Genomic DNA, 27,300 nt, shown 5'->3' with positions numbered 1-27,300 from the left:
TAGTCTCAGAACTTAGTTTGAGCTTTCAGGATCTGAAGTTAGGAAAAACAATGAAACAAGTATTTTTCTGAATTGGGTGGCACTTTTCCTACAGAAATCAGGGGACCAAAGATCTGATCTCCGCAGCACTACATTTGTAGTACTTTTGTTGTATACATTTCCTTTTTTAGTGAGGAATAATGGGAACTTTGTTAAGAGAAAATGAAAAGAGGCGAGGCAGCACTGGAAATCCTTTATACTGTTGTCTTTGAAGTTTGACTGTTTTTTTTTTTTATTGGTCAATCATGATGCTACAGAATGTCCCATTCATATGAGATACTAAGATGTAAACTACAACAAGAAGTTTTCACTCTCTCTTAAATGTATATTTTTATGTTGCAAGATGGTATATTAATTAGTGAACTGAGAAAAACGTAAGTTAGCATCTATTCTAATAAGGTAAAATAACTGTGTCGTACCTCAGTATAGGAGAGGGGTGACTGAGAACTTCCAGATCTCATGTTGACAAAAACCCCTCCATCAGTCAATAACATTATGCAAGTTTAAGTGCTACGAACCAAACAAGGGAGAGAATTGGCATCAGCTACAAAGGCAGTTGCATACCCAATGTCTTAGCCCTAGAAAAGGATCTGAGGGTGGCCAATTAACAAATGAGTGTGAGAGAGAAGAAATATTGGGCAGCAGGGTTTTCAGAACTTTTTTAGCTCAGTAAATAATAAAGTGCATGAAAAGGATTTGTCAACTTTATAATTGAGTATTGCCATTAGTAAAAAATAAATAATTATGTCCTGGTGTTCCTCTCAGAAGCAAGTAAGTTTCCAGGATGAGATGCAAAGATGATAAATAATTTTTAAAGATTTACTTTTTTACCTCTATGTATTAAGAAAGTAATCTTATTTTTCATTTAAATAGGTTTAGCAGCTCAAGATTTGGGGAATAAAATGTGTCAATCCAAAGCAAAACTCTCATCCTTAAGTACTGTAATTTGCTGTTTATAAGCCATTCTTTATTGTCTGTTGCATCAGTTATTGGAGAAGAAATACCTACAAGTAAAATGTAGCTTTAAACAGCCATCTTGTATGAGTGCCAAAGCCTAATTAATTGCTGAGCACCAGAAAACACTTTCAGATCTGTGACGGAAATTTTTCTAGGGGATGTGGGTGTATCTGAATGTAGGAAGTGTTCCTTTTCCAGGCGTATAGGAACGGATGGGCCAAGGTAGGTTGTGTCCATATGTTGTTCCTGTATTATCTCAGGTGTGCATAGAGGTTAATCAGTATCGACATCAGAAAATCAAGATGTAAATCGAAATAACTGGGAGAAACATTTGTTTCCAAATAGAGATGGCTTCCAAAAGTAGAGGTTGGATCTCCTCATAGTCTCAAATTGGACAGACCCAGCTTTTTCTGATTCTTGCATAGTTTTAGTTTTGCTTTTGTTTGGCTTTCCACCCTTTTTCATATTGCCAGAGCACAGAAGAGTGTTTTATAAAATGCAAACGTTCAATTTTGAGAAGGGATTTTCAGCCAAAGTTAAAAGAAAGACTTCTCTCCTGTTTGTTTTAATATGAAATGCGCTGTGAAGTTTGTATTATTTCCCTTTTCTGCGAAATACATAAAACGTATTTCTCAGTAAGTGTTCTGCATGTATTTGAAATGGGACTTACACCTGGTTGCTAACATTATTTTTCCAGATACCTGAAAATGATGAATTGTTTGTTGTTCATCTGCGGAGCGTGGAGGGAGGGGCTGAAATCAACAACACAAAAGATTCTGTTCAGATTAATATTAAGAAAAATGACAGTCCGGTGCGTTTTGTTCAGAGTGCTTACATGGTGCCTGAGGAAGTCGATGTGGTCACAATTCAGGTGGTTCGTGGTAAGGATGCCAGTGGAAAATTAATTGGACCTGATGAACATGAAGTCTCTGTCAGTTACGCCATCATAACTGGGAATTCAACAGCACATGCACAGCTTAACGTAGACTTCCTCGATCTACAGCCAAATACAACTATTGTTTTCCCGCCTCTAGTTCATGAAACATATATGAAATTTAAGATCCTTGATGATGCCATACCAGAAATTGCTGAGACCTTTCAGATTATGCTGCTTAAGGACACTTTGCAGGGAGACGCTGTTTTGGTTAATCCATCTGTTGTTCACGTCACCATCCAACCGAACGATAAACCCTATGGAGTACTATCAGTCAACAGTATCCTGTTGGCTCAGACTGTTATCATTGATGAAGACCAAATTTCAAGGTACTACAAATCTTCAAATTTAGTATCTAGTCAGTTTAAGAGATTTGTTTGGCATTGTTAAGCATCTTTAGGATTTCATTGAAAGTAATTGTAAAATTACTACTGAAAATATAATGTAGAAATCACTTAATATGTTGTTATTATTATCAACTATAATCTGCAAAGATTTCAAGGAAGCGGGGATGTCTAATTATATAGGAACTATTTTTATATTTATGAACTGTATGTAAAAACTGTAAATATTAAATCACATTATCAGAATACTGAAAAACCCTTAATCTAAAGGCAGGATCAATGCAGTCATGATGCTGCCACACATCAGTTCATACAGGTGGGAAACAGTTTTCTGGCTGCCTTCCCTGGTAAATTTTGGTATTTACTATATATAAAATCGGTCTCTGTTTAAAAAAAAAAAAAAGGTGTTGAGTGTCTCCCATGAAATACTTACCTTAAACTTACAAATAAGTTAAATATTTCTAATTTTACAGAGAGATTAAAATTAAAGCTCTGTACAAATTTTATAGGCAGGACTGATGCTAGACTATTGACAGTCTCAATAAAAATGTCCATTGCTAGCTATTGATGTGGTTCATCCCCAGAGAAACAGGCAATGCATCAAGCTATCATACTGTGAACAGTTTAGAAAGAATATTTTACAGTACGTAGAGCCCAGCGCTTCAGTATTTATCTTTCTTTCTTATGAGCAGTAAAGAAATAAATCTTGCTTTCTAAATGTTTGTAACTCATGATTCCCAGACTTTTTGTTGTAGTCATCTGCTTGTCAGATGCAGGAAACATGACATTTCCAGTATCATAAATATCAATAGCTTAATATTTCAGTACAGAGGCAAATAGTTCATCCAGGATCATTATTTAAATGTTCATACCTGCCAAGTGTATTCTGATATAGTTTATAAAGTGGTGTAGAAAGTAAGTTAATTAAGAAAAAATTTTCAGAAATTTGACATGCATTTCTCAAGACAAATATAAAACATGCCAAATCTTCACTTCTCGGTATCTTTCTCACTGTAAATAGAATGAGTTCAAACAAATATCTTTAGAGACATTACAGAGAGCTCATGAGTAAGCACTCTAAGAAAAATCTTAGATGTGTGTTATGATTTCACAAACTTTAAGCCCTCACTCAAATACAAATTTATTCCACTGATATCAAATATCAGTTTATTCCAATGATATCAAATAGCATTTATTCCACTGAAGTCAGTGTAAATCTTTCAGGGAGTCAATAACTAAGCAAGCCAATATTAATTCTAATTTTATATCATGGGGTTTTGTTTTCATTCAAAACTGTAGGTTTGAAGGGATCACGATTGTAAGAAATGGTGGAACACATGGAAATGTTTCTGTTACCTGGGTTATAATCCGAAATAGCAGTGATCCCTCACCTGTCACTGCAGACCTCATTCCAGAGACCGGGGAGATATGTTTTGATCAGGGACAGATGCTGGTCACACTTCCTCTGAACATTATTAATGACGATATACCAGAAGAGGCAGAGCCCTATCTTCTGAAACTCTTAGCTCATACAATACAGGGAGGTGCAGAAGTCAGTGAACCATCTGAGGTAAGTTTGCTTTTAGAATTATTTTGGAGAAGGTAATAATAGCTAACAAGTAGGGACCTTACCAGTTTTGGTAACATTGACTGATTGGCCAAACTGGCTAAAGGGTTTGATCTTGAATATCACAGAATCATAGAATGGTTTGGGTTGGACGGGACCTTAAAGCCCACCCAGTGCCACCCCCTGCCCTGGGCAGGGACACCTCCCACCAGCCCAGGTTGCTCCAAGCCCCGTCCAACCTGGCCTTGAACCCCTCCAGGGATGGGGCAGCCACAGCTTCTCTGGGCAACCTGGGCCAGGGGCTCACCACCCTCACACCAAAGAATTTCTTCCTCATATCTCATCTAAATCTCCCCTCTTCCAGTTTAAAACCATTGCCCCTAGTCCTATCACTCCATTCCCTGATGAAGTGCCGCTCCCCAGCTTTCCGGGAGCCCCTTTAGGGACTGGAAGGGGCTGGAAGGTCTCCCTGGCGCCTTCACTTCTCCAGGCTGAACCCCCCCAGCTCTCTCAGCCTGTCCCCACAGCAGAGGGGCTCCAGCCCTCCCAGCATCTCCGGGGCCTCCTCTGGCCCCGCTCCAACAGCTCCGTGTCCTTCTGCTGTTGGTGCCCCAGGGCTGGAGGCAGCACTGCAGGGGGGTCTCACAGAGCGGAGCAGAGGGGCAGAATCCCCCCCTCGCCCTGCTCGCCATTTGAATATAAATCAAACAAATTAATCCTGAATATGATCTTAGTATATAGAGCCATATCCAAGTATTTGGGTTGGTATAACATACAAAGCCAGACCTTTTTAATACGGTAGCATTCAGCTTAGATTATTCCCATGATACACAGGATTGCATAAGTGCTGTCTTGAGTGACTGCTTGCTAAGAGAAAGCAGGAATGTTAATTTTCCCTTGCTCACTTGCTGTCTTAATGATTATTGGAATGTCTTACACAGAGTAACAGCTTCAAGAGGAGGGGTTGGTGATTAAGACTGTGACCTCTGAACTGTTAAATAAAGGGTGGCTAGCATTGCTGGCAGTTCTGTGACTCAAGTCCCTACTTGGTCTTTCTCAAAAACGATTGGAATGAACTTGGTGAATAAAATGAAATTTTTCACGATCTGAAACATTTTTAAATTATTCACTTTGGCTGCTGAACCAAAAAATCAGTTATTCAGAGCTCATTCTGGCACATGGATGATGCATAGTGGGAAAGTTGCCACAGTCAGTGTTGCGCTGCTTGTGTACAAAGAATACTTTGGGGCTGTCAATCTGATTTCTTTCCTGAGTGCCAATTCACTAAGGAGAAAAATGTATGGTGACAGTCAGGACGTGCTTTCGTGAAAGCATGAAAACTATGGTATAAAGTAACCGTAGCACAGAGTAAGTGATGCTCTTTTCTGTTTTGCAGCTTCTGTTTTACATTCAGGACAGTGATGATGTTTATGGCCTAATAAAATTTTATCCTTTGGAGAATCAGAAGATTGAAAGTAATCCAACGGGACGCTTTTTATCCTTGAGTTTTGTAAGGGAGAGAGGAACAGTTGGGGATGTGCAGTTGGTTTATACTGCACTGTATATTCCAGCTGGAGCTCTGGATCCCGAGAGAGCGAAAGATGGCATTCTAAATATGTCTAGAAGAAGCATTCTCATGTTTCCAGAAGGAAAAACACAAGACACTCTAAATATACCAATAAGAAATGATGCATTTCTTCAAAATGGTGCTCATTTCCTTGTACAGGTATCTCAGTTGTGTTTTGGTGTGGTTTTTTAGCCCACGTAATATAAAGGATATAATTTGTAGTGGCTCTTTCCCTTTTAACTTAGTTAAAATGCCCGTACCTGTTAAAACAAAACAAAACAAAACAAAACAAAAACCCAGAACAAAACATTATGATCTCCGTAGCTAAGAAAACTTTCTTATTTAGAGACAGCTTCCATAAATATGCCATAAAAAGCTCTATTCCTAATCATTATTTACTAATTATGCATTTTTTAGAAAATAGACTCTTGTAACAGGATTCAGGTTTTAATCATGGAATTTAACAAAATGAGATCAGTCTTGCAGAAGTTACTTAACTTTTAGGTGTGTTTCTCTGTCTACCCCTTGACTTTCAATTTAACCAAATTACGGTTCTTAAAGTTGAATTACAGAACCATGACAAATTTTAGAAATGACAAACAAGTATATATAATTTTTAAATAGTCAACCATATATGATATTTCATTTATATATGAATTTGGCCAGAGAACATAAAAGTATTTTTTCCAATTTTTCTGTATAGTGTTCCTTGCTGCCCCTTTTGGGGTTTTTCCTCTTTTGTTTCTAACTGAATTTGTAAGAAGGGAAGTTCTGTCATTGCTAATTAGAACTGGCTAGAAAAATGCACTAAAACTCTGTTTTTGATGGAAAACTGGATTTTCAGCAAAAATATCTAAAGAAAGAATTTCCACTTTCCAGTGAGGGCTTTCATTTTTCACTGGAGAAATCCAAGTTTGCTTACATTTTTAGCAAGATATAGTTCAGCTATATTGCTGTGGAAGATCCTGGGCATTGTCATTGGTATTTATTATCATTATTTTCTCATGTGCAGTTAATGAAGCCCAATAATCTCTACTTGCTGTGGTTCATTGTGCCACTCTGGTCATCTGGGATGAAGAGCCCAAATAGTGATCTTGATACACGAAAGGATGACTTGGCACATCCAAAGCGCAAATCAGAGAGGCTCTTCTTAGTTCCTTTAGAGGCATTTCTTAGTTCATTTTAATCTTTTAATTTTAAATCAGATGTCTTTAGAGTGTTCAAATTAAGACATTGATATTAAACCCATAGATCTAAAATTTGCCAGGTTTTTTCTTTAACTTAGCAGTCTACTAAAGATGTATTAATTACTACTGGGACCTTGAAAAGATTTCTTCTCTCCACCTCCTTCTCCCCACGTTCTCTTATTGTTTCACTAGTATGCAATTTTTGGCATTCACAGTTAGGTAGCGAATTGTGTTCTGGAATACTAGAATAGGTTGGTATGTTTTACGGGACCCTAAAGATCTACAGAAGAATTGAAATATCTAATTCCAAGCCCCTTTAAAATGATACATTATAAATCACATTGCAGAGTGGGCTATGGACAAGACACACATACGATAAGTATTTCAGAATGCAGGCACTTTGCCTGGCTTTTCAAACTGCGGATTCCAGGGAGGCGGAGGGGTGAATGGTCTGTACTTTCTCCATGAACCATAAAAATCTTTTTGTTTGAATAAACAAAATCAGAGGGGCTTTCCAGCACAGAAAATTCATTTAGAAACTCATAGAGAAGGAAGAAAAATACCCCCATTTATCACTATGACAATCCTTCTACTTTGTGAATAAACGATAATCTCAGTGAACATGTTTAGAATGAGAAGATTACAGCGTTTGTACTAGGCACAATGAAGGATCAGCGCAGGAATCGGGGGAGGAGGAGTGGAGGAGGAAATGAAGCTTAAACGCAGCTAGAGAATGGATAGAGCAACTGGAAAAGTGAGATTAGCATTCTGCCATGACATCTTTAATTAAATAACCTACTGTAGTCTGAGGTGCGGGTTTTGGTATGGACAGGAAGATTAACTAATTTAATAAGCTACTCGTCATTATTGTTCAGTTCACAATGCATTCTTTTTTCCTCATGAACTGATTTGTTTTAAGAGGAAACACTGAAGGAAAAAAACACAGCCTTGCTTCTTCATTAATTACTACTTTTGTCTCAGAGTTACTGTCCTGTACTGTTTCAGCTGTGTAATATTTCAGAAACTTTACTGAGCTAACAACCACATAGCGGTCCACCTGCATACTGTTAATTGCAGGATCTAAAAGATAGGTTAGAAAACTAGCAAAACAAACAGTCCCACCATCTGTTCCTCAGATTCTCGATAAATGACTGGTATGGTTGAGAGTCAACTACTGAATACGGTATTTGTAAAACACTTCCATCTCTCATCAAATAAAATGTGCATGAATATTTTTGTGTGTTACTCAAGCAATGGTGGAAGAAAGTATGTTACAGCCCAAGTCTTTTATGTAAGTTGATTTTAAGAAGGACTTTAAAAGGACTTTCGAAGGACTTTAAAAATCAGCAGTTGAAGCGGTGATTTGTGATCACTATATGGATTTAAGTAAGGCCACTTTCCCCTCCAATAAAACCTTAACTGTTTGATAACATCTGATAACTCCAAGCAAAAAACACCCTTGTGGCAGTGAAAGGTGGTTGCCATTGTTCATGCCTCAGTGAAATGTGTGCAGAAGTATAGCAAATCAGTTATGGAAACATTATAGTGATGGATGTAGACAGAATTATATTGGAAAGAAATATTTACCAGACAAGTCCTGCTTTCCGTACTATGTCAGTTTAGAAACTGCATACTGCATTTCAATTCTGAATGCAATTCTAATGTGTTAGTTATTATAAATAGAAAAATCCTTAAAGAGAGAGGAAAAAAGACTGATTGTTCTTTGGCTTCATCAGAGGCTGTAAATTGTTATGGTTCCAGTGACTTCTGCTGATTTTTATCAACGCATGGCACAAAAAATGAAGTTAGGACCGTAGCTTGGGCCACTTGTCGAATCAGTAGTGTTATTCACAGGTCTAGTGTGGAATCGGGCGATCTAGAAGGTTCATTCTCCCCCTATATACATCTAGTTGTGTAAATGAACATGATCAGTCTGAGAGGTGTACCATTCAGAGCTCAACAATAACCACGTCATTTTCTTTGACACATCTACTTACACATTTTTGTAGCAGCAATATTGCCAGAAAGATAAATTTGTTCTGGAGATGTTTTGTTCCCCACATATGAAACTTATTCTGAAACGTCAGAATTGTTCCAATTTGGTACTAAGGCTTCTAATTTCCTAATTTTTTCTTACTTTCTCCTACAGCTGGAAAAAGTTGAACTGGTGAATAGAATTCCTCTAATCCCACCTGTGAGTCCTAGATTAGGTGAGATTCGAAATATTTCTCTGAGGATTACTCCAGATATTGCAAATGGAGAAATAGGCTTTATTAGCAATCTTCCAATTATTCTTTCTGAGCCAGAAGTTTCCCCTGCTACAGTGGTAAGTAAACCTTTTTTATTGTCCGTTAGTATGGAAAATTTATTTGGAGAAAGCAAAGTTTGCTATAGTCAGTGTAACATTTGAAAGTTAATGTGAGGAAAATCCTCCCTCTGAGTTCTGCCTGATCTCAAATATTCCTCTCCTTAAAAAAAAAAAAAAACAGGAAGGCAAAAATGTCCTTGTGAAAATGAGATCTGAAATCATGTGTTAGTCATTATCAGGAAAGCGAGGTTGATCTTTGCATTGTCTGTAAGCATCTAAAACTGGCTAGGTCTTGATGCTCACACGTAACAAAAGATGCTGCAGATAGTTGTAATCTCTCTCACCAACAGCAAAGGTGGTGATGTGAAGCAGGACTGATATCACTCCTCATTTCATGGAAACGTCTGTCTGTCTTATAGCTGATTTACTTACATGCGAACGTATAATTTGGCTTGCTGGGTGTGTTTTCCAACAATTATGCTTTTTAGGTTTCTCAGAACCCAAAGAAGCATTTGCAAAAGTGTTGCTGTCCGAGTGCTTTAGTCCCACCTGTAGAAACCTTTTTTAAAATGTTTTTTTCATACATCTTCCCTTTTCCCCCTAGTTGTCTTCACTGAAATCTTCCCACAGATCCTGAATCAGCTGGATTGTTTCTCATTATGAGATTAAAACTGCTGATTTCCTTAAGCAAAGTGCAGGTTAGCACTGTACTACAACAACCAGGGTAATATGGTAGTTACGTTTAAAATGTAGGTTGTGTCTTGATGAGGGGGGTGCTGATTAAATCAGTCATACAAAGCTCTTTGAGTTTATGGTTGCTAAGCAATTTACGATATTAATAATCTGTCATCTCCACTGTCTAATTATATAACTGATAAATTATTAAAAGCATAAGATTCAGTACTTTTGTTGATATACCATCTTTGATTTCATGTCTTATACGTAGGTATGAGTAAAAAAACAAGCTCAACATTTTGAGGCTCACATTTGAATAGTAATTGACAAGGAGGTAGTTGGTTTTGCATCTAGTTTTACAAGTCATGACAGACTCATGCGTTTCATAGGTTTCCATTGGATTGCATCGAGATGGGACTGATGGTCAAGCAACTGTGTTTTGGAGTCTGAAACCCTCTGGTCTCAATCAAAAGGCAGTAACACATGACGATATAAGTCCTTTTAATGGCTCTGTTGTTTTCTTGTCCGGACAAAGTGATACTACAATCAACGTTACTGTTAAAGCTGATGATATACCTGAAATGAATGAAACTGTGTTATTAACTTTGGACAGGTATTGTACCCTAATCTCTATTCCTATGTATCAGTTGTAACACTCAATTTATATATAACAAATTAGCACAGTATTAATTAGGAAGTATTCCTGTATTGTGTTGATAAGGAGTGAAGGGCCTGAAGCAGTATTAGGCCTTGATTCAGATAGTGTTTGCATCCTTCTTTGACTGGAGATCAACGTAAGAAACCGTGTTGTACTTATTATCTGACGACTTAATTTTGTTTATATTTTGATGAAGATAAGGTATGCTATTTAGAAAGTTCTTTCAGCTTTGATCTTTAGTTATAGCTCTTGCTTTAACATACATCTTTTCAGAAAAGTATTAGTGAGGTAATTGGGAAAATTATAATGAAGAGTAGTAAACAACACATGACTATGTTTCTGTCTGAAAAAGGTTGATAGCTAGCGTGTCATTGCAGAGTTGGATCAGCTTTTTATTTGTTTGATCTGCACGTTCAGTATTGCTTGCTCTTGATAATTAGGCACTTCGTCACAACTCCTGGCTTCCGAAATAGTGCAGTGTGACCATTACCACACTCTTTGGCTACAGAGAGAGCTGAAGTGCGGTGTTATAGTCTGCTTTCTGCAGGAGATCCAGCTTCTAGGATAATTAAGGCTGTAAGGGACCTCAGGAGACACTATTGTCTGCATGTGAACACTACTCAGAATACTTAAATTAGTTCATATCTAGGAGCGTATTCCCTTTTTGATTTACTAACAGGAGAACCTTGGCTTTGTCTTCTGTCCTGCTTCCAACAACTCAGTTGTATGTATAGTTTAGAAATACCACCACTTCTACTACCTCTGATTAGTCTAGGGTATATTTTTCTACTTTTTCTGGAAACACAGTAATGAGGGTCTGCTAGCAGCAACGTCCACATTGAATATCTACTACTTACACAGTCCTTACCTGATGCAGAAGAAGTATTCTTGTCCTATATAGGAAGTGCAAACTACTCCCGGGAGCTTCAATACCAGGTACCCATGGTGATTACATAGAGCAAACCAGCAACCAGTTCCACAAGCTGCTGCTGACCCTGTTTCGGAAAGCCGCTTTTTTGAGCATTCTGTGTTACTAACGTCATTCTGTCACGCAGGAAAGATGTTATTCCATTGCAGGATTGGCTTGCTTCTGTACAAGCTGTCTGGTGGATGCATCTAGTGCAGAATGAGTTATTTCATTCTAATGTGGCTACTCACTGCGTTGGAAAGACAGTCCTGTTCAAGACAAAAAGAAACGGAGGCTAGTGCAAGTAGTTCTCTGCTCTGCTTCCTGTGGATGAAACTGGTTCATCTCAAGAAATTCGTTAGAGTCTCTGGCACAAAGTGGGAAACTAAGATTAGAAATGCCAATCGCATCCTGGGCTGCATCAAAAGAAGCATGGCCAGCAGGTTGAGCGAGGTGATTCTGCCCCTTTACTTCACTCTGGTGAGACCCCCCTGCAGTATGGTGTCCAGCTCTGGGGCCACCAACGTAGGAAGGACACGGAGCTGTTGGAGCAGGTCCAGAGGAGGCCACGAAGATGCTCTGAGGGCTGGAGGAGAGGCTGAGAGAGTTGGGGGGTTCAGCCTGGAGAACAGAAGGCTCTGGGGAGCCTTAAAGCCCCTTCCAGTCCCTAAAGGGGCTCCAGGAAAGCTGGGGAAGGACTCTGGATCAGGGATTGGGGTAACAGGATAAGGGGTAATGGTTTTAAACTGAAAAAGGGCAGATTTAGATTAGATATTAGGAGAAAATTCTTCGCTGTGAGGGTGGTGAGCCCCTGGCCCAGGTTGCCCAGACAAGCTGTGGCTGCCCCATCCCTGGAGGGGTTCAAGGCCAGGTTGGATGGGGCTTGGAGCAACCTGGGCTGGTGGGAGGTGTCCCTGCCCAGGGCAGGGGGTGACACTGGGTGGGCTTTAAGGTCCCTTCCCACCCAAACCATTCTATGATTCTATGTTTCTATGATCAAAGTTAGGAAGAAGTTGTATAAGGTGGCCAGAAAATCAAAGTGGAAGCATAGGAAACAAATAAGTAGGTAGAGGAAGCAGACAGCATAAAAGGTTAACTTTTCAAGTTCTGACAGCTCTACACGCGTAACTACAGCTTTCTGCCACTTACTCTGAGCGGTAACCCTAGGCTGTGCCTCGAAAACCCTGACTGCAATGAGGGTTGAACCTGCAGTTGAACAAACCTGACCACTGTTCTGCTTTTACCATGTATGGTGGGAGCAGCAGGTTCTGCTGGCGCTGAAGTGGCTGGTAAAAAGTGCGCCAGTAGTAAGCATCTTTCCCACACTTGGCAAGATCAGCAAGTGAAGTAAAGAACAGGTGGTCTGGCCTGGAAAAAGAAGTAGACAAGAAGGAGATAAAATCCGAACTTTTCTCTAGACCTGAAAAGTGTCCCTCAAGGCTATGAGTGAAATTTGGCAACTTCAACATTAGCAGAAGCCAAGAATGAAATGACTGCGAAGATCATCCTTTCAGTGCTGGAGATGACTCTCCAAATCAGGGTTGAAGGATACTGGCAGGGTTATGTATGTAAGCTTGTGGTATCGCTTTCTGCATGGTTTGTATTTTCTGGATGAACAGAAGATTTCAGTTTCCAAGGCTGGCAACCGGCACTTCACAGCAGTAGTGAATTAGCATGAAAACAAAGATGCACTGTGCTGTGGTTGTGCTTGTACTGTTCTATAAATTGTAGCATAAGTCAGTAGGAAAATAGAGCATGCAAGAACTTTAATGAAACTATAGACATAGAAATACGTCCACAAGCATTCTATTTATTGCAATTAGTAATAGCATGGATAAAATAATAAAAATAATTAGTTCTAACAAGGATATATTATTTACAACTCAGTGGTGTTGTTAAGGCAGTTTACATTTTAAATGAGCTTTGATTACATCCATAACTATAAAAAAAGCTTTCCAAGCCATTAAAAATAGTGTTTTCCTTCCTTGCTCTGTGGCCTTTGTCTGTAGGCCATAGGTATTAAAAATAACTCTGAATTCTGCCCACGAAATGGAGGCCAACGTGTATCGTGAAGAATATGCTTCCAAAGAAGACAGACAAGTAATAATGCAGCAAGACAATCCTGCACCTGCTGAAGCTTCTTCATATTTTCTTTTCTTAGGAGCAGCTTCAGGTTGAATGCCAGCCCATATCTGAATAGGCCTGAATTGAGACCAAACATAAATAAAGCCAGCTGTCTGTAGTGAAATCTGAATGAGAAAGAAAAGGCCTTGGTCTTCTTGATGAATGTAGGTGGAACTGGCCATGGAAATTGTGTGTATGCTTTGTGAAAGTATATAAACATACTAGGGCCGTTCAGGTTACCTAGTAAGCACAAATAGAAATCAGTTTTATTAAAAATCTGGTTGTTGGTTTTTTTTCCTTCTGAACAACGAATTCTCCTCCTGGCGGTTGTCGGCCCCTCAGTAAGGTGCAGATCCACTGCAATACACTGATAAAATTACTTTAATTTGTGACAACGGCAATCTGCGAACGGATGACTGTTTAAATAGTCCTTATGCTCAACTTTTTTTTGAGTCGTGACTCATATAATTTCAGATGCCAGAACAGATTCATATACATATGTTATTACCTAAATGTCATTTATTATATATAATAAAGCAAAACTGAAGCACTGTAACATGGGGATTTTTATAGTTCTAGTGATTTTTGTGATGCGATGTAAGTTTCCACCGACTGAAATTCTGTCCTGAGTAAATTTAGAAAATAGATTTTTTAAAAATCGCAAATGCAAAGCATAGGTTTGACTTTTTCCTTGCGAAATGCCTGGTAGTTTTTTAACATTTTTGCGTTTAACATTTTGTGTGCTAACAAAAAGTTAGCAAATCATAGAAGGCCCGTTGAAAGCACGGCATACTGTCTATAGTCCTTAATTCAGGGTGCAAGTAATGTTTATCTGTTGTGGGTTGCTGTGTGTACTGGCATGCACAGAAACACTAATATACTGTTTAGTGGAGCTGGGATTTTCCCCTAAATTGGTGATTTCCTGTGGTTAGCGTCTTTTCAAACCTATACTTATGTTTCTTACTTAAGTAATTTTTCTATTAAGTAACATAAGTGATGCAAAATGAGTTAACTCTTTCAGAGTAAAATGGCTTTTTCTTCAAGGGTTTGATTGGACTTTGTTTTGATGGGGAAAAAGTTATTTGAAAATAGTAGTAGAATGTTTAAATGAGTGCTGCGGAACACCTACTGCTAGCTTTTATTACTTTTCAAAATAAGAACACCATATATCTCCTGCTATGAGTAACAAAAATTAAAATCGCCTCCAAAATCAAATCATCAGTGGATTAAACCTGGAGAGAAGGTGTTCCCTCTGATGAGAAGCACTGTGGAATTTATAATGTGGCAAATCCTACTTTAATACTATTCTTTAAAGCTAGGTCCTACCATTAATTAAATCAGTAGATAATCCTGAAAAAATTGAAGAAGGGGAGAACACTGACTACAAATCTAGGAAGAAAATTGCGTAGCATTCCACAGGCAATCTGAATGCACCTTTTCTGAGGTGCCCTGACAGAAAAGAAAGTTTTTTTAGAGAAATGTGTTTTTAATAGTAACATCAATACAGATTCACGGTGACAATTCAGTTTCTCAGGTGCCTTTCAAAACACTTTCTGCAGAATTCCGATTCTTGGTCTAGACCTAGCAAATTCAACCACATTGTATGTCTTAATAATTATTATTTTATTTGCAGTGGTATTTAGTTCATAATAACATTGAAATTGCCATGCTACTTTAAACTCAGTCAAAAATCTTCTTTCTGCATTTTGTCATACTATGTGTTTAAAAAAGTGCAAGACACATTTTGAAGCTTCTGTCAGTTATCCTAATTAATCTGTAGTTCTTGCTAAATAATAATTAAGCTTTTTTTAAAGAGAGAATTTCCCTAGTGACAAGTCATTCCGCCTGAGATTTGTCGTATGGGATGTGTTTTTTACATCTGTTTCATCACAGAAAACACAGAATGCGGTTCATGATTGTGTTTCTTACGTTAGCAGCATAAATATTGCCAGGGCTTATCCTCTGTGACAAAATGAAGCTCCATGTCCACAGATAGCCATTTTACAGAAAAAGTAAAGCTGAGAAGAGAAAAAAAGGCAAGTGGCTTTCCCAGTGAGAGGGATCTCCTTACTCCTGGTCAAGTGCTGTCTCTAGTAGCTGGAGCTCCTTGGTATGGCTAAGCGATTGTGTTTAACTTTTATTGTTCTAAATGCTCGGGGCAAACCGTGAGTTTTGGAAGTTCTGAATAGCCGTTTTTGTTCTGTTTCCACACTGCTGTTATAGGAATGCCCAAAGAGATGGTTTCACATACCACAGAGAGTGAAACAGGACTAAGGTGATGCTGTGCACTCTGTGGAAGTTCGGACCTCTTTACTCTGATGAAAGGACTGTACGTGAACAGTGCCTTGTTCTTGGACATTGTCAGGGCATGTAGGAAAATCTGATGGCTGGTGGCCCGTGGGCTGTGTGGTATCCAGCCTGACAATGCAGCTAGTTGGTCAGGGGTCCATCCCACCACCCGCAACGAGGCAGCAGAGCAGGCTGGAGCAGGTAACTGGAGACAACCAGGAGCCCAGGGCATCAGGCAAGGTCATGGTGATGGGGCAGGTCAAGCCAGGAACACACATCAGGTTTAGACTGGGTGGTGATCGCTGGGCTGCGCCTGACTGCAGTGACCGCCGGGCAGGTCCGCAGTGGGGAGACACATCCAAGGTCAAGCCAGGAAGTCACCTGGTGGGTCCTGGTCCAGGGATGTTAGGAGAATTTATAAGTGTGTTCCTCAGAGCGTAGACTAAAGGGATCCTATTGCATACACCGTTGCTCATGTAAGAGCAGCTCAGAGCTGGAAGCCTAAGCCTAGGTGCTTCTGTTCCATTTTCACATATTCTCTTTTATGCCTTTTTTGAATAGTAACTTAACATTTACTATGCCAGAGCAGTGATAGCAGTTTGCAGAGAAAACACGGTCAGACCAATCAATCAATCAGTCAATCAACTGGTCCTAGTGTTGAAAATGGGACTTGGATGGAAAAACCTCCCGAACAATGGTTTCCTTTAGCAGCGGATGGGCTGGACCTGACTAGTTGCTTTCTGACTGGCAAGTTCTCTAGATTCCGATTTGATTTACACTGTGACTATTTAAAAGTAGTAAAGTATTGCCACTCTTCTAAGTCGTTTCAAAGAACACCTGGAGACACTGAAGGTGCACACCTCATGGTACCTTGTGACTGTTCCATTTCTGCTACCGTCTGGATTTCTGCAGTGCTTCCATTTTTGCATTACAAAATAACATTCGATTCTAGCACTACCCCTCAGTTCGGCTTTTTTTGTCTGAGCTGTGTTTGGGCTCATGCAGTGTAACTTCATGAAGCTGAAAGAGATTTTGTTTCTGGCATTCCCTTTCACTTTCTGATGAATTATTATGTCTTAACTACTTAAGCTTGCACATACATATCAAAAACTCACTTGACATAATGGTTCATTTGTATTCTCTGTTGTAAATTATATTACCAACAGCTTAGCAATATAATTAAATTTTAGCATTACCAACTCTGGAATTTTCTCCTTGATCTTTTCATTGTATTAATACTTTGATGGTTTTGGAACAACTTTGCATATGTTTCTGATGGAAGGGAGAATGTCTCAATATATAGTATTTAAAATCTAGCCTCACTGGAAATCAGTGAAAAATTTCTCTTAACTCAGATCTCCTATTTGAAAGAATTTATCTGCAAGTGTATTTGCTTTATTTTCTCAAACTTTTGAGTGAACTCTTATCTCTCTTGAACGACAAAACTGAGTTCTTTTTGAGATTAGTGAAGTCAGAATTTCACTTTTTAAATGCTGTGGTAATCTGTTTATGGCAGATTCTTTGATAGAAGATACAGGTTTTATATTTAAATACTTATTTATTTTAGATTAAGAAAGTCAAAATGCATGGTTGCCATTGCAGAATAATACTGCCCTTTCATCTGACTTGATGTGGTAGTTTTGTTATATGTGCTTGGTCAAAATGGAACCAATTAAGAGATTAGCAAATACTCTTATTTTTGTTTTTGTTGTTTATTGTATTTTTTATATCGGTATTTTAACTTTGGTAATCTGGTTAACTGAAAAATTATCAAAAATAAAGTTTGATGTGATTTTGTGCCAAAATAGTTTTTAATACGTAGCCATTATAACTCCCACTTATCTGTGCTGATCTGTTTTTATCATTACTTCTGCTGATTGATGAAATATATCATGGGGGCATGTGGATTTTTTATTTTTTTTAAATAAAGGGCTTTTAATAAATGTGGGCTGCTGGTGCAGTTGTGAGCAGGCACAGAGGCTGTCAGTAATGGAGCCCTTGGAGGAGGGGCTGGTAGGGTATACCGTGGATGGTCTTGACATGCTGGGTTGGTCATGGGGACATTTCTGCCAGGTGGGATCTGCCCACTTGCTAGCACTTGTCAAGAGGAAAATGCCAAGCAAATAGGGTTCCCATAAAATGAACACTGTAAGCATTTGGAAAGGATACAGAAAGCTTTGTGTTGTTTTTTCTTTGAATTATTTTTCTTTTCTAAGATTAGTACTGTTGAAATTCTAGCAAGCGGCACTTTTGTTCCTTCCTCCATCCCCTTCCTTTCTTTCTGTGTTGACAGGGTAGAGACAGAAAGGTTTGTCGTGTACTTTGGGTAAGTGCAGTGAACTGTGGTTTGTCTTCAGTGAATCAATGCTTTGTTTTATAAGTGATTGGTTTGGACAGAATCTGTCTTTATCATTTCTTTTCCTCTCAGGAGTCACATCTTCTGCATCTCTCCAGACAATGCATGCTTGCCCTTTGGTGTTTAATTTGAAGGCATGGGGTTCTGGCTTGAAGATGTTTCTTTCTTCAGGATCTGTGAATGATGGAAGTTATGAATGCGTGTCTCAGTGTTTGATGTTTGAGCATTTGATGCAATAATGGATTAGTTGTTTTAAACTGACAGAAATATGATTTGCCCTAACTAAATGACTGAACTGACTAGAATTATAGCGAAGAAGTTTTTTTGTGGTCAAAGATGAGAGGTTATCTTGTTTTCGAATAACCTACATTTAGTTTATGTTAACATAAGTAATTTGTCCACTCATGTATTTTTTTAATGTGCGGCAAACATGACATGTTACCCTTTTAAACAGATATTTCCTGTTTTGTGTCCTCCCTGTAGACTTTGCTACAAGACACATCATTGCTGTTTATTTTTTTTTTTTTTTTGTGTCTGCATGTTCCAGTGGTTTATGGATTCTTTGTGGAAACAGTTCTGGAGCTGATTTCAAATATTGGCTATAATAGATCGCGTTTCTTTCTACATGAAATACTGTTTCATGAAGTCTGTGTTGTGGTACAGTGAAACCATGAAAATACTTACAATATGTTGGACCAAGAGTTCATTGAAATTTTCTCCCAGGAAGCATGGAAGACGCACGGGAATCTAAATACATAAAATGCCGTGTAATAAACCATATCCAGACCATCAGTCTGAAGGTGCATTCTTGATGCACCCTTCAGTAGTAGTTTTTCTGGCATTTTTAATGTCATGAACTTAAAACAATGTCATTGAAATGTGGTCATACCACCTCTGGGGAAATGAACGTGAGAGGTGTGCAAGGTTTCCTTCTCCTGCCAGGTATGGCCCATCCATGTCCATGAGTAAGACCAAGATGGTGCAGCAGTAGCCCGGGGAGAGAAACGCTCCACCAAGAGGAGCTCCGTGTGGTCCTGCCTGCACAGTTTGCTGTGTGCTTTTAGGCAGTGGGTTTGTGAGTACGGGAGGAGGAAGGGAACGAGCCTGATCTACTGAGAGTAGGTCCAACAGTCACTAGAGCCGGACTGGGACCCTACAGGTAGCGTCCACGTCTCACAGAAGGCAGGTTAACACACAGGTGAGGGTGAAATCCACAATACTGACGGGCAAGTCCCTTCCTATTTGTAGCAATAGTAAATTTTGCAGCAGGGGCTAAGAATGTGTAGTTCGCAATGTAATTTCTATTAGTTAAGTGATTTTTGGATTATCTTTTATGTTATGACCCAAATACAAAGTAATACTGAATGCAACTCTAACTTTTTACTGCACAGTTCTGTTTCTTTTCCTGTGTGTTGTGTGCATGTGTGACTAAAAAACCCAGAATCACTAACTATAAATTCTAATGAGAAAACAGAGTTACTTACAGAAGAAAAGTGTTTTTACAAATGGATAAAACATACTGATGTGTCTTTCTTCATTTATTTTATTCTTTGCAGGTAATTGTTTTCATAATTTATTCATAAAATTCAACAGTATTCTGATGTCCTTTGCAGAGGTATGGATGTACTTGCCAAACAGAATTGTCACTCAAAAAAACCCTCTTGCCTTCCTTCCTCAGGGTCAGTGTGGAAAATCAAATACTGAAATACGGGTTTACTTCTCGTGAAATTATTATTTTGGAAAATGATGATCCGGGAGGAGTCTTCGAATTTTCTCCTGCTTCCAGAGGTCCCTACAGTATCAAGGTAGCTATCTGAGTAAATTTTCAGGCATTATGGACAACTTAGGTTAAGCAGAGTGCTAGAAAAAAGCTGGGTTTTCTTTTTACAGGAAGGGGAATCTGTCGAACTGCAGATTGTCCGCAGCAGAGGAAGCCTCGTCAGGCAGTTCCTGCGCTACACTGTGGAACCAAGAGACAATAATGAGTTTTATGGAAGCACAGGAATTCTGGAGTTTAAGCCTGGTGAAAGAGAGATCATACTCACTCTTCTGACAAGGATGGATGGGATTCCAGAGGTAAAAATTAACATTCTTCTCTCTTCAAATTACGTTCACAGGCATATTAGTTAGTCACTTAATAAAATATAGGCAAATATATAGGAACAGAACAAGCGTGTAATGCCTTTTCTCCAGAATGCCATCCCAACCTCCAAACCAGGGGTGCCTGGAATAATAGGTGGTGCCCTTAGGTTTAATAGTCCTCAGCGGATTTTCTTCTCTGAATTGAAACAGTTATGCTTTTATCCATGTAATTTTTCAGCATCCATGACATTCTGTAGTGTGAAGTGCCATTGTTTAATTGAACTCTGTGTGAAGAAGCACTTCCTTTTTTTTTTCCTTTCTAGTAATCGTCTGCCAGTTTCACTCAATGCTCCCCAGCCTAGACTAATATTTGCCATATAGGTACATAGATGCAATACTTGTTTTAATGTTCCTTGAAGCTTTTTTCAATAAATAGATGAAATAAAAAGTCCCATTAGGTTAATAAAGCAAGTTGATACATTCTTTTTAAATTAGTGTGCTGTTTTTACAATCTTTGTTTTCCCTGTTATAAAGCCAGAAATGTTAATAAATCTTATAGAAAAGAAAACTTACCTTTCAGGGAATATTACAACTATATTTGTATTAGTGTATTAGACATGTTAGTCCTTGCTGATAAAAATGGTAGATTTTTGGAGAAAATGGTCCTATCAGAGGCAGAAAATTCTGATTATTTCTTTGTTCTGATGGCAAATACATTGTGTGTGTAGAAAATGTGTGCGATTTCCTGTTGTTTAAATTTGCATCTTTCTGCCTGGCTAGTGACTGTGGTATTTGGCCATTTGTTCCGGATGTGAGTACTGAATATGCATTTTTATTCTGACTGAGTTTCCCTCCTCTAGCTGGATGAGGTGTATTCTGTGGTACTCAGTGGCTACAGTGACATGGCAGGCAAGCTGGGGAATGCCACGAGGGTCAATATAACCATTTTGAAGAATGATGATCCACATGGTGTCATTCAGTTTCTACCTGATGAACTATCAGTAACGATAAAGGAAAGTAAAGGAGAAGTCATCTACGCCGGTAATTCTTTTTTATCAGAGTTACCGCCTTATCTGCTGCCTGCCCCTACTTTTCCCCATTTCGCCTTTCTAGGACAACGTCTGACTTGGGTCTCCACTCAGGAGTTTCCAGAGTGGGACAGTGCCAGCATGATGAGCGGTGGAGGAGGATGGGTCTGGAAAGCCAGAGGGATCAGTCCAGCAAAAAAGAAATGGCTAGAGAATATGCCAGACAGGAGGGACGGAGTATTGTGCAAGGTGCCGCCTGGCAGTAGCAGCTCTGCTTGTGGAGCATGAAGAATAGGGTGCTATGTGAGAGAAGGACAGAGCTAAATCTTCATATGGGCGACTTCCATTTATCTGTCTCTATTCAATTATCAAGTACATTTACAGGCAAAAAAATAACACATCTGAGCAAGTTTGGACTGTTTAGTGGTCTAACTCTGTGTGCCCTTCCATGTAGTGCTCTCACATATTACTAGTTTCGCGAGAAGTGGATTTGCCTGTCATTTCCTTTCCTTTTGCTTTGTTTCAGCGTTGCTGACCTTTTTCTTTTTTATTTGTGGTGTTCTGAAGATGCACACTGACTGTTTATGTTTGCATTTTTTAGCTGCTTACAGAGTTGTAAGAAACCAAGGAAACTATGGCAACGTTAGTGTGTCTTGGGCTGTTGACCCAGAATGTACCAATGACATATATCCAGAACAAGGGACTATTTTCTTTGATAATCTGGAGTTTTCAAAAAATATCACCATTTACTCACTGCCAGATGAGGTAAACATTTTTACACTGTTCTTGTGTGAGTATGGGGCAAAGAGTAAGTGCTGAAATGGTACAACTTAAGGAGACAGAAAGGATGTCTGTTTTGTTAGAGCCTGATAAGTATTTGTAGGAAAAATCAAAATACTTAGGTAAAACTGAGATTATTATTTCAGCTAATCATAAAAGAATTTGAGAAGCTGTGCGTTGGGAACCTACAAACAGAAAAAGTTAGAAGCTGAGAGTAGTTGAATATTGTTAAATTATAGAAAAGTTCATTTGAATAAAACCCTTGTCTTGCTAACAGGAACCCTATTTTTTATTTTTAATGCTGATATATTTGAAGAAATATAAGGCAGAATGAGAATAACTAATAGTAAATAAATAAAACTGTAAAAATAAATTACATGTGTCAAGCAGGAAACTGCAAGATAACTTTTTTGTCGTCTGTACAACAGTAAAGATGAGGGGACTTAGAAGGATTGTAGACTGATGATGATTTCAGTGTAACTGTATGAACTGTCATTTGTCATCCCTCTTGACACACCTAAGGATCAACAAATAACAGACAACACTCACAAATCTATGATTTGTTAACCCCCACAGCTGTTCATTTTAATTTCTTCATTTTTTTTGTGTGTGCAAGAAATTAATTTCACTAATACTTGCCCTTTCAGGTACCTGAAGAGGTGGAAGTATTTATCATCAGCTTATTCAATGCTACTGGTGGAGCCAGGCTGGGTAATATAACCAGTGCGATTTTACAAATTGCAAGGAATGATGATCCCATTTATTTTGCAGGTTAGATATTATTGTTTTTAAATGCAGAATACATATACTACTCCAAACAGATTCTATTGACAGACCAGATCAGTGGGAAATCCTAATCCCAACTGAGCTAGTATAAAATGTTCATATTTTTGTTGTGTCGAATTTGTATTTGTTTCCTTTAGAACCTTCCCGTATTTCATTTCATTATTCCCTTTGCTGATGCTGGGATTGGTTAGGTGGCTAAGTACAACCACGTTCTCTTGTACCCGCAAGTAATTCCATGCCTTTACCGCATATGCCTTCTGTTTTGCTGAGGAGAAGGATGCTTTTGGGGAGAATTAAGAAAATAGGCTAGATGCAAGGAGCTCAGGCTGGAACTCAGGTAGATGTGTTGCTTGTGTGTTTTCAGAACCTCTGACGGTGAGTGTTAAAGAAGGAAGGGTTGCCAACTTCACAGTCGTAAGGAATGGATCTGCTGACGCTGCTGTTGCTGTCCAGTACATGACTGTTAATGGAGATGCCACAGCTGAAGAAGGAGACTTTGTTCCCAGTGGAAGGAGCAGTGTCATCTTCTTTGATGTTGGAGAAAGAGAGCAGAATTTATCCGTGTATATTAACGATGACGATACTCCTGAAACCGATGAAACATTTTATATCTTCCTTTTGAATTCTACAGGTAAAAGTAATGGTTTGATGTATGTTTAGTAACTCTCCTTTTTTTTTTTTTTTCTGCAATTTTTTCCCGGCTTGGTCTTATCATAAAGCAATATATCAATGACAAGTATTAAATGAGTAAGCTTTGTTTCAGCATTTCTATACAATTACTGTACAGAGCGTGTTTGGGTTTTCATCTTGCATAATTCAGTTGGAAACAAAAATCAAATGATACAGCTGAAACCTTTCCTGCAAAAACTGGAGTCAAAGTCTCTTTTCAAATGTAAATGCTCCAAATTAGATGGGGTTTTGACTTGACTACAGAAACACAAGGCTAAAGAATGTTAGTACTGCAACAGTCTTAGGGAAAGAGGGGTTCTTTCACATTTTTTGTCATGCTCCAGTGTATACTACACAATTGCCTGATTTTTGTAAAAACAAACAGACCTGCCTTATTTTAGAGGAAAACCATGTAAATTGGTCTCTTTCTTATTTTTGTAGTACTGCGATATATGCATACATTTTTTGCATTGATACAGTATTAGAAGGCTTAATCTACAGAAAAATGTGTGTTAGAAATTATCCAATGTACCACCAGTAAAGAATGCATTTGTTATCTTAGAAGTAACATTGTCTTTTTTGTTTTGGTTTTTTTTTTTATTAATAATTATCATTTAGCAGGAATTGATACAAAATTATTCAGCACATTCCCATTTTAAAAATAGATGTCTTCTGGAATAAACCATCACTGCTGTGTAATATTGATAAGAAAATATAAGTTAAACGTAAGAAATAGGTAAATTTGTCTACCTGCTTAATAAAGACCTTCCCCACCCCTAGCCCTGCCAAAACTTAAGGTATAGTGGGAGACTCATCTACAATTGTGTTAGCAAATTTTAATGATTTGCTGTGCTTCAGGTGTTATTGTTCTCTAGCTGAGGGGTAATAACAGTCTGTGAATGCACTGCACTTCTCTGCGCTGCAACCCAAACTGAATTGAGTAAGCCGTCGAAACAACGACTGAGACTTGAGGGGCTGTATAATTTCATAAAGCAAAGGAAAACCATCACAATTAACTATACCTTCACGTTAGATTTGTGTGGTAGGCTCACAAAGTAAAATACCTACCAGGGATTCAATTCAAGATGAGGAAACATAAAATTAGATTTCATCATTTAGACACACGCACTGTCTTAGCCCTCATTTCAGTCGATGACGATCTGATTCGCAGTCGGTGAGACCAAGAGAGAGCTTCAGGTCACACAACAGTGGACACCCCGTGGCTGGTCTATGAATTGCTCACAAGGCTTAGCTGGTCTCGAACTGCATCTGCCCTAGACATGGGTAGCAGTCAGACAGAGAATGATAGGAGAATTTTTAGCAATTATTTGAGTATAAGGTAGCTTACGTGGTTCATGAGGCCAGCTGGCTTTCACGCTGGTACCCGGGTCTCTTACAGAACATCAACCTTAGAGAAAGGATTGGACAAACCCATTCCTCTCCCTTCTTAATTTTTCTCTTCAGTGATCTCTTTCTACTTTACTAACTTTCTTCAGGATCTACGGGTATTTTCTCTTAGCCTCCATTGGGAACATATGATGGCTTTCCTCCTGGCACACTGGTCCTACAAGAATGGGTAACTGCAAAGATCCCTTTGCCTCTAAAAGGAGGATCGTATCACCGTGCAGCCTCTCTAGAATCACTAAGATTCTCTACCTTTGCTTTTTCATTCCTGAAAGCAAAAAAGAAAAAAAAACAAAAAAATTATTTCTATGATCTGTTGTATATATTTGCCTTTATTGTTACATCCCTTTTGAAAATGATGTTGTACTGTCGTAGCTCAGAGAAAATGCAGGTGGAGGTATATGAAGTTAAAGCAGAAAAGACGTTTAATTTGGAACAAAAGTCTGATGCTCTGAAATAGGGTGAAAACTGGGATGGGGGTAGAAACATAATGTACGTCTGTGGCCATAGGAAGGGTTTTAGAACGTCCCTACAATGCTAATATAAACACAGAAATCCTGCCAGCCTCCCCTCTCCTTCACAGGTGTCTTATATTTGTTCCTTTCAGATAGGATGTGATATGGGTATGAATAAAATCTTCAGACATTATTCTTAGCTTGCATTTTGTTTAAGTGCAATACTTCTATTTTAGGTACAAAGGAGAGCTAGGATCTCCGAATACATATCTTTTTCTTTTGACTTGACCAATTGATCAAACATGAAATACTGCTTCTCACGCAATCCTTTCTGCTCAGAATCACATCTTGTCTGGTCATGTCAATACATTTTTTCCTGCAAATCTTGTGTCCTACTCTCTGCCTGAGGTTCCTGCTTAAGTATTTTTACTCCGATTTGCCTGTTACCGAAGATCTTGAATATTGGTTTTCACTGATTGTTTTATCATTGTTCATTTCTTTGCATAAAAGCAATTGGTATGAGAAAGAAACAACTTCAGTTTTAGAGTTACCTCCATTTCTGATTCCAGTTTTGATAAAACTAATCACCCTCTTTTTAGGGGATACTGTTATCTTTAAGGCTGGAGTGGCTACAGTTATTATTGAAGCAAATGATGATCCTAATGGAATTTTCTCCTTGGAGCCTTTAGAGAAGCCAGTGGAAGAAGGCAAAAGTAATAATTTTTTGTAAGTAACTTTTAAATAATACTTTTGCACTTTTTTTGAACTGATGTATATGGTACCTTATGGATAGTACTTTGATCCAATCTCATGCAAATTTGCACTGATAAAAACGTATTAAAGAAAAAATCGCTTTACCAAATTTTGGATTAAATGATTTGTAAATATATTGAAGACATCAACTGTTACATTTTCAAGTAGACTGTGCATATTAAAATGTATATTAATGTATACAGAAATTAATGATAAAACGTAAATAAATTAGACTATGTTATGTTCTCAGTAGACGTTAGATACAGAAGAATACAGATGATTAGAGTAGAATGTAACCCAGACTAACGGAGAAGTAGAGAATCTTTACAAAATACAACTAATTACGACTATGTGATTCTTGATTTCTTCCTGCATCCTACTTTAAAGCCTTTCCCTACAAACAACCTGTATTGCTGTGTTCTTGCTGTTAGTTTGTTTTTCTTCTATCTGTTAATTACAGATGGAAGTCTATACTCAAAGTCCAGGTGTCCCTGTCTTCTAGACTGACAGTACTGTTCCTTGGTCTGACCTCTGAAAGTATTTTCCTCCCAGAATGAGAAGGGTTAGGAAATGAATTTGCTTGGCACCTTACCTTGTTATGTTCCATAAAGTCAGGATGGGGTTATAACTTGACAAAAATACTGATTTTTCATTGAGAAACCTCTAGCGAGGATACAAAGAGAAGTTAGGTCACATTCAATGTGATAAAGTAAACACTTAGGGGAGAGGCTCTTTTTACATTTGTTTAATTACCTTTCATATCTTTTTATTTGATTTTTTTTTGTTTGTTTTGAGGCCTTGGATCAGGTGCCTCTGACTGTGAATGAGGTCCATACTTGTGTTACACATCTGTAAAATGAAAATCCTTAAGAAAAGAGGATATTAAATATATTGTGTGTTTATTTTTGTTTTGCTGCTCTTGGGTTGGTTTTTTTTTGTCCTTTACAATCTTATTTGCAGGATGAAATTTTTTTATTTGGTGTTGTGAAGAATGGTGATTTGAACTAAATGTATATGCCTATACGTGGAAATAGACCCTGGCCAACGGCAAAAAAAAGAAAAACCTTTGGAAGCAGAAACAACATAATCGTGTTGCTGTGCCGAGACTAGTTTTGCTGAAGTATTTTTTCAGCCTGATACAATCTCACTTTATTTTTATTTTATTTTACCGGGCAAGCAGAAGCACACTTTTGTTGTGTAAAGCACAATTCTTAAATAAAGGTACTATACGCTTCAGGTTTTATTTATAATGCCTTTTGGAAATTGGTGAAATTATGTTACCGCATAGCTATAGAAAAAAAATATCTTGTTTTTATTTACTACATTCTTAATCTGGAATAACCACAGATTTCTGAAGAACATAGAACATAACCCAAATTTAATACCAATGTAAGAAAGAGTGTAGGGAGGCTTTATGATTCAAGGGAGAAA

At 38.2% G+C, this 27,300-nt stretch overlaps 1 protein-coding gene across 16 annotated transcripts in view; it reads left to right on the top strand.

The window, feature by feature from the left end:
* ADGRV1 (adhesion G protein-coupled receptor V1) overlaps positions 1-27,300 on the top strand; it is a 304,201-nt gene that overhangs the window by 34,414 nt on the left and 242,487 nt on the right. For 14 of the 16 annotated variants that reach the window (XM_054186136.1, XM_054186133.1, XM_054186132.1 and 11 more), the window contains 12 exons: positions 1,694-2,259; positions 3,574-3,844; positions 5,238-5,567; positions 8,745-8,921; positions 9,968-10,191; positions 19,591-19,717; positions 19,803-19,988; positions 20,855-21,035; positions 21,624-21,787; positions 22,450-22,573; positions 22,953-23,225; positions 25,716-25,842. In XM_054186136.1, coding sequence (XP_054042111.1) covers positions 1,694-2,259; positions 3,574-3,844; positions 5,238-5,567; positions 8,745-8,921; positions 9,968-10,191; positions 19,591-19,717; positions 19,803-19,988; positions 20,855-21,035; positions 21,624-21,787; positions 22,450-22,573; positions 22,953-23,225; positions 25,716-25,842 — 2,750 coding nt within the window. The remainder of the gene's footprint in view (positions 1-1,693; positions 2,260-3,573; positions 3,845-5,237; positions 5,568-8,744; positions 8,922-9,967; positions 10,192-19,590; positions 19,718-19,802; positions 19,989-20,854; positions 21,036-21,623; positions 21,788-22,449; positions 22,574-22,952; positions 23,226-25,715; positions 25,843-27,300) is intronic. The other 2 variants (XM_054186141.1, XM_054186147.1) reach the window with 2 other exon arrangements.

The sequence above is a fragment of the Rissa tridactyla genome, chromosome Z (genome assembly GCF_028500815.1).
Source record: "Rissa tridactyla isolate bRisTri1 chromosome Z, bRisTri1.patW.cur.20221130, whole genome shotgun sequence".
NCBI classification, from domain to species: Eukaryota; Metazoa; Chordata; class Aves; order Charadriiformes; family Laridae; genus Rissa; species Rissa tridactyla.
Note: the sequence above shows the minus strand (reverse complement) of the source record. Positions and strands in the feature narration are given on the sequence as shown.